This window comes from Guillardia theta (genome assembly GCF_000315625.1).
Source record: "Guillardia theta CCMP2712 unplaced genomic scaffold GUITHscaffold_249, whole genome shotgun sequence".
Taxonomy (NCBI): Eukaryota; class Cryptophyceae; order Pyrenomonadales; family Geminigeraceae; genus Guillardia; species Guillardia theta.
In genome coordinates this window covers 26,396-33,893 of record NW_005434427.1, presented here as the reverse complement: position 1 = coordinate 33,893, position 7,498 = coordinate 26,396, and the positions used below count along the sequence as shown (strand labels likewise).

The window sequence follows — 7,498 nt, the reverse complement described above, 5'->3', positions numbered from 1 at the left end:
AACACGGAGCTGGACAGACGGCAGTGAGGAGGTGGTAGACCGCGAGTAGGAGCAAGAGGAGGAGGAGAAGGGAAAGGAGGAGGGGGTGGACGACTAGTGAACGCGTAATCCTGAATCAATTTCAGTTTGACTGCTTCCGCTCTTCTTACTTAATCTTCTACGCTCATCCAAGCAGGAGGTTGTAACGACCACAGCCGATCACGCAGAGTCTGGTAGTGACCCTGTTACTACATCCTCCTCCTCCTCCTCCTCCTCCTCCTCCTCTTCTAGTCGAAGAGGTCCTCCACGTGCATGTTTTGCAGCCCCTCGTGCTTCCCCTTCCACACGTCGAGTTTCTCGAAGTCGATCTCACTGTCTCTCCGTCAGCACCCGTTGCTCTGCTCCCCACTCCTCTCCCTCCCCCTCCCCCTCCTCCTCCTCCCTCTCTCACTCTCACCTGCACCTCTCCTCGATCCGCTCGCTACGGAGCGACAGCTGAGGGAAGATGATGGCAAGGCTCTTCCACAGTGGCCCCACGACCTGTCAGGAACATGGTGAGAGGAGGAGCACAACACAAGCGATGGCTGGGTGGGAGCAGCAAGGGGATGAGGGATGGCGGGTAGAGGGTTCCTCTACGAGCTTTTCGATGAGAGGAGGGAGAAGGTAGAGGAGAGGAAGACTCAGAGGACAAGATCGAGCACGAGAGAGGAAGAAGGAGAAGACGAGGAGGACAAGGATGGACAGGCAGGATGAAGGGAAGCGAAGAGGACGAGACGAAGGCGGTGGAGGGGTTTCGAGCCTCACATAATGCAAGAAGCCAAGCTGAGCCTTGGCTTGAGCGAGCGGCTTGTGCAGGCCCTTCATGAAGGGAGTTTCCATGAGATTCTCATTCTTCTCCCTCTGCGACTGTATGTGAAACTCCTCCATCACCCTGTACCACCCAGTCAGAGCTCCTTCCTTCCTCCTCCCTCCTCCTCCTCGCACCCTCTGCCGAACTGATATGCCACCTCCGGTTCCAGAGTCTGACCGGAGAGGTCGGCACAATGTACAATCGCCTGAACAAGCTCCACACGATCGCGGGGGATGTTGATGTCGTAGCTCTTCTGCAAACCAGCAACGTCAGGAGCCTCGCATGACCTCGCAACTCTCGATCTTCTTCACCTGCTCCTCCACCCTCGCCTCCATCTCCTTCACGATCTGCTTGTGGTTCTGCATGTCAGTCGACATGATCCCTTCGTAGATCTGGTCCAGGATCTCTTTTCTCTGCTCAGCTGTAGTATTTACAAGGATGTCCGTGTCGCAACCCTCCGACAACAGCTCCTTCCCTCTCGACCAGTGCATGTGCTCCAACACGTTCAGCACAGGATACTGCAAGGCAAGGGGCGAGCAACTCTTGATCAAAAGTCGCTGTTCACTCCCGGATGATCGATGTCGTGGATAATGCAAGCGATCAGGATTGCTAGTCTGTCTGTCGGAAGCAGGAACTTCTCCGCTCCGATCTCCTGCATGATGAGAAATCCACATACAGTGACGGACCAGGCATGCTTCCAGTTGTGAAACGCGTTCTCCTCATGGTATGACTTTCGAACTTTGAGCACGAACCTAAGCAGTCGATCCTCGGGTATGTTGAACAACTCCGAGAGGCCGCTGCACTTGAACATCTGCAAGATGCAGTTGATCTTGTACTCACGCGTGAGTTCGAACGGGTTCAGACTCCACACAATCTCCGATGGATCGATCAAGGACGATCCATACAACGAAGGGTCGTCCTCCTCCTCAGCCTCGTCTGCCTCCTGAATCCCCGTCATTTCCTCCAGCTTCTTCTTGGCGATTTGTGTTCGAACGTTCAGGTCCCCATGGAGCTTGTTTCTCAAATGAACTTCTTTCTCGGCCCACCTTATTGCCTCTTCCTTATTCCCCAGCATCTTGTTCATCGTAGAAATCATAGTCACAGTCTTCACCGTTTGGTTGTTCAACTCGCCGCAGCTAGCAATTAACTTCTCATAAGAATCCTGGAACATCTGCAGACTCTCCAGCAACAAACTATTCAGATCTTTGCCGTCCTTCAGAGTGAAATATCCCCTTTCCACACCCAAGGCCTTGCAGTATATGAGCATTCCATGAACGAAATCCTGATACCCTCCGTCTTCCATGACCTGCTTCGGAGTGCTGTTGATCCGCGTCAGAGACATCTCTTGCATCGCAATCTCGGCCTCCTGCATGGCAGCATCTGCCGACCACGTGTTGCAACCGCCCAAACTCGCCACTGATGCGCAGTTGATTGCCTTCCAGTACAACGAGAACTTGCGAAATTCAATGTCCATGTCCGAATCGTCCTCCTTGTACAGCTGAACAGCGCGGCTGGCGTACATAGCTCCCTTCGCCATGATCTCGATCGAGTAGCTCTGCGAGCATGAGCCCCATCGGTTGAACAGCTCCCCAAGAAGCAAGCAAGCCATCGCCATCTCCCTCCTGCTCTTCGACCCTGACACGATGTCCTCCAGCTCCTGCTGCGCCTCTCCAAACTTCCCATTGTCCTGCATGTTGGCGACTGCCGACAAGCAGGTAAGACTGACAGGGAAATCCCCTGACTTCCTCGAGATGAACTCCGGCTGCTGTAGCCCCCCTTCATCCTCCAAGGCCTTGATCGACAGCGATCTACCGAGCTTCCGGTTCCCTGTCCTCTTCATCGCTCCACTTCTCTGTGGCCAGCTCAAGGTCGCACTAGGTGGCATTATTCCATCCGCTGCATCTAGCCCTGGTGCAACGCAGGACATCAGGCATGGCGTGTATGTATGAAGTTGGTAAAAATCACACTGACGGAAGAACATGCACCATTACACCCACTCTGCCATCTCTCACATCACAAGGCAGCATAGCATTGATCAACAGAGAAACAAGGATAAAAATCGTGAGACATGGGCGTTCAACAGACCCAAAAGACAGCAAGAGGAGCCAACAAGCAAACAGATGTGAAGCAAGCGGAGAGACCTTCTTGACGTCGACAGGCAGGTCAAGACATCCAACCGGAACCTCCCTCAAACGCTTGTTTCGGACAGCAACTGTCAAGTATTTCCTTCTTCCCCTGTTACCTTCCTCCTCCTCTCCTGCTCCCCGTCAAGTCAGTCGCCGCCCCCGACCAACATTCAGCATCACCTTGCTTTCACTAGCGCTAGGTGCCACGGAACCGATGGGGGTACATACTTTTTGTGGGTAAAAATGAAGATCAATGAAATTTAATCACAGAAAAGTTGAATTGGCCTTAATTTTTCGTCAATGCAAAGAAAAATATCACAATAATTTCAAATAATCACAAAATTACACCCCCTGCGGAGAATCAGAACAAGGGACATTTCATTCCAGATATACATGGCGGATTCTTTCATACCTCTTTCGTAAAAATAACGCCAACTCTGTAAAGCATCACCCTACCCTATGTCCCTATGGCTCGGGTGTACATTCATATGGTACATTACAGGATGTGAAGTGCGATGGAGCTCCTTGAATGCTGGGGTAGTGAGGGTGGGGGGTGGGACTTTCAGGGGGTACAAGTACCCCCTTTACACAGGAAGATAATTGGCGAGGATGGGGTAGGTAAATAATGTCAGGTGGTAGGGTAGAGAATGGCCAGAAGGGTGGGTCGACGATCCTGGAAATTGAGATCTCAGGGGCAAAAGGCATTAGAAAAGGGGGTAGGGGTCCTAACGAGAGGTTTCGTGAGAAATTTGGGGGGTGGTAAGTGAATTTGAGGGGGTGGGGTGAAGTGCAAGTGAGTCAGAGGTAGGTGATATTGTGTAGAAGTACCGGGTATATCAGATGACTGGAATGGGTATGAGTAGGTAGGGTGTGATATGGACGGGTGTTTTGCCTTTACGGTGACGGTATCATCACGTTGGTGGGGTAGGGGTACTCAGGAATTGTTTTGAGGTACTCCAACCTGAAGATATCACAGTTTTGAGGTGGGGTAGTAGAAATGCGTAGGGTGGGTGGGTAGGCGCAGTCATGGATGAGGGTGGTAGAACAGGGGGTGGTACGCTGGGGGGTACTTCTAGTCAACACCCATCAAAATGTACACGGGTTTTAGCCCAAAGGGTACTCAAGGACCCACCCCTCCTCCTTGAAATCAGTCTTGTTGAAGGTAGGGTACTACAAACATGATTTTTCTAGTTGTGGATGAAGCATTACTAGGGGGTAGGGTAGCAAAACCTGATGATTAAAAAAAGGGTGGTCCAATAGATAGAGAGTAGGGGGTGGTGCTCAGACTAAAATAGGGGTCATGATCAAGACCTGGTTATCGCTGGTTACATTAGCACCGTGGTATAGGGGTAGAGGTGAGGCAGGGTGGGTGGTCAGTTTCTCGTGTAGGGGGTAGGTGCATGGTACATAATAACCTACCAGTTGATAGCAGTGATTCGCCAGGGGTACAAGTACAAAAGTCCAGCTCACACTACCCCCAAGTTTATCTGGATTATAAGTACTTTAGGTGGGGTGGGTGACTACCCCTCGTTATAGGCTGGCTCCGTTTTACTCACCTTACTGACCCGATCAGTATTCACCGGGGGTTCCGGCAAGTCACAAGTAACTGGTACTGATTTTTAACTTAACTTTGAGTATTTAAGATTAGCAACTGACTCAAGTGGCACGGAGCCCGGGGGCGGATGGTCACCGGGTACCGTACAGCCGGTACGGGCCAGCTACGGCGGCCGGGCCGGCTAGTCACGGACTCGGGATGATGAGTCAGGGTACGCCTCCGCAGTGACGGCGCAGCGACGGTTCGGCCTGGCCGACGGCCGGACCCGGGGCCCGGCCCGGCCCGCCGGTGCTCCGACGGTGACCCGACGGTGACCCGTACCAAGTGCCGCGGCCCCGCGGGCCCGGCCCGTCACGCTGGTAACGCCTGGTGCCACCTCGGACTCACTGAGTCAGTGACCGTCGACCAGCCGCCGCGCATGATCGGATGAGCCGAAAAAATATATGTGTAAAACATTTTCTTTTTTAGTTTTTTAGTGAAGTATGTGAACGGATTTCCTGCTTGCACAATGCACCCATTGCCGCAAGACAAGGCCTGTGCTCTTTGTTGAAATACCTGCCTCCTGCTCGTCTTCTTCCTCCTCCTCCTCCTCATCGTCTTCCTCCTCATCGTCTTCCTCCTCATCGTCTTTCTCCTCATTGTCTTCATCATTATCATCGCCTTCGTCTTCTTTGTCTTCCTCCGCCTTCTGCTATTCCTCCTCCCCCTCCTAATCCTCCTCCTCCTCCTCATCATCATCATCATCATCTGCATAGCAAACAACATCCCCGTCCTCCTCATACATCATCTACCTTCTCATTCCTTTTCATCCATATTTCATATCTCCCTCCTCCTCCTTGCCCCAAAAAACATTGCTGTCCACTCGTTCTCCTACCTGAAACGCTTTTTCCCTTGCACCATCCTTGCCAAATCGAAGACTCTATCCTCTCTACTGGCCATTCCCATGGATGAAGTGCATCTTTCTGCTCATCCTCCTTCTTGTATTGGGTGGTAAGTCTCTCCAACCTTGCTCCTATCCCCGTGTCATCGTGACTCCACCACCATGTTGTCATCCTTCGATCCTGTTCCCGTTGAGCTCGGCTATGCTGATCATGCGAGAGCTTCGGGGTTTTCCTCTTCTTCTTCGAGCTTGTACATCTGTGGTGCCATGGTAACAGCTATCCGCAGAGCACGATTATCTTCATGTCCAGGGAGAGGAGGGGCAGGTCCTATCTATTTGAAGCTGTGCCATGTTTGCGATGCGATGACCTTCTACGGCAGCCTCGGGCGAGTCTTGGGCAGAGCCACTCTTACATGACTAGGTAGGAGAATGCCTCCTTCTGCACTGAAACCTGTCACCTGATCCTTGGCCTCTCCTCCAATCCTCTTCTCTTCTCCTGTCCACTCTTGTCCTCTTCCCTTTTCTCCTCGTCTCCACTTCTCCTCTCCACTTCTCTTCTTCCCCTCCTCTCCCCCTCCTCTTCTGAACAGGCTGGAGTCCAAAGACGACAGGCTTGCAAGGCAGATCTTCTCATGGATCGTGCAGGCAAGCATCGGACACTTTTGAGCACAGCGGTGACTGAGATTGCAGCGGAGGGAGCGCTTGGAAAAGAAGCTATCTGTGAACCTAAAGACAGTAGATGGCGATCGTTCCAAGTCGAAGTCAGTCGAAGTCACTTACTGCTACCCAATCTCACATGCTCTCTTTGCGATCCCAGCCAGCCCTCTTGCACCCCCTGCTCTGCCTGCTTGTTGCACAAGGCGACCGAGGGGATAGCTGCCAAGGTAGAGTGTGCTGAACTGCTCTGCCAGCAGTGGTACGACGATGATTCTGGTATGATGACATGGTATGGCTGCAGAATCAAACCTGGATCATCCGCCTCTGCAGCGGTTGTGCCGTTGCCATCACTTCTGCCTTCAGCGAGAACCGGACAAGAAGGAAGTTTCTCAACGAGGATGACGACCAGACAGCGTTGAATTTCATGACTCTGTTTCGGTGAACTGCTGCTCCCCCCCCCCTCCCTCCCTCCTCGCGCTGAAGCCTGAGACTTGGCAGGCGATGTTGGAAATGTACCAAGTGGGCCGTGTTCGGTGATCCCATAGACAGAAGACCGATAGGTGCCTGCGCAATAAGAAGGATGTTCTAATCCTGTTCTTGACTTTCCTTCCTTCTTCTCCTCTCCTGTTCTTGGCTTTCCTTGCTTCCTGTCCAGCATGTGGGATCCACAAGGAACCAAATCTCGTCGACGTGATTCACAGCAAGTCTCTGGCGCCTCCTCCTCCTCCTCCCCCACGGCCACTCACCCCTTGGCAGGTGCTGCCACTTTGGCTGTAACAAGTCTTCCTACTACCGTAACTCTACCCATCAATACTGCAAGGTGAAAATCTTTGAACTGCTGCTCCGATGGGGCTAATCTGGCCTATCCCCCTCCCTCCTCCCTCCTCCCTCCTCCCCCCTCCTTCCTTTCATCCTCCCTCCTCACCCTTCCCAGGTGCACTTGCCCACTTCGAACTTCCAGTCGCAGATTCGGAGGAGAAGGTTCAGTGTGCTTGACTGCAAGACTTCTCCTCGTCCTCACGCCGTCTCTCAAAGATGCTCTCATGCTGAAGGCTGCGACCGTTTCCCCTGCTTTGGCGATCCAACCAACAGGGTAGGGAGGACGGAGCAGAAAACTGGAGGGTGGGGGAAGCAAGTCGGCAAGAGAAAGAGAGCGGGGAGGAAGGAGGGAGGAGGCATGAAGAGCAGAAGGCAGGAGGCACTGAGAAGGAGGGAGGAGGGGAGGAGAGAGGAGGAGGGGGCAGGGGGGAGGAGGCAGGAGGGAGGGAGGGAGGCAGGAGGCAGGAGAAGCGAGGAGCGAGGAGCGAGGAGCGAGGAGGGAGGAGGAGGAGAGAGGAAGTTTGAAGGTGTAGAATATGTTCAACTCATGTGAAGTAAACATGTAGAAATGTAGAACTATCCCATTTGGGCCTGGATGCTCCATCTCCTTCTACTAAACCTGCTCCTGCTCC

The 7,498-nt window shown here is 52.9% G+C and overlaps 2 protein-coding genes across 2 annotated transcripts in view; one reads left to right on the top strand and one right to left on the bottom strand.

Annotated features, from left to right (window-relative positions):
- Positions 1–266: 266 nt before the first annotated feature.
- Positions 267–2,756, bottom strand: GUITHDRAFT_148851 (hypothetical protein; the record flags this gene model as incomplete). Its single annotated transcript, XM_005819023.1, has 6 exons — positions 267–351; positions 437–519; positions 784–910; positions 964–1,082; positions 1,141–1,347; positions 1,395–2,756. The coding sequence occupies 6 exons, from the start codon at positions 2,754–2,756 to the stop codon at positions 267–269; spliced, it is 1,983 nt and encodes a 660-aa protein (XP_005819080.1).
- Positions 2,757–6,186: 3,430 nt separating this feature from the next.
- The window catches only part of GUITHDRAFT_148850 (hypothetical protein), a gene marked incomplete at both ends in the record, with an annotated part of 1,926 nt that continues 614 nt past the window's right edge, over positions 6,187–7,498 (top strand). Inside the window, 4 exons of the mRNA XM_005819022.1 lie at positions 6,187–6,274; positions 6,703–6,751; positions 6,804–6,867; positions 6,982–7,028. Of these exons, the coding sequence (XP_005819079.1) occupies positions 6,187–6,274; positions 6,703–6,751; positions 6,804–6,867; positions 6,982–7,028 (248 nt within the window). The remainder of the gene's footprint in view (positions 6,275–6,702; positions 6,752–6,803; positions 6,868–6,981; positions 7,029–7,498) is intronic.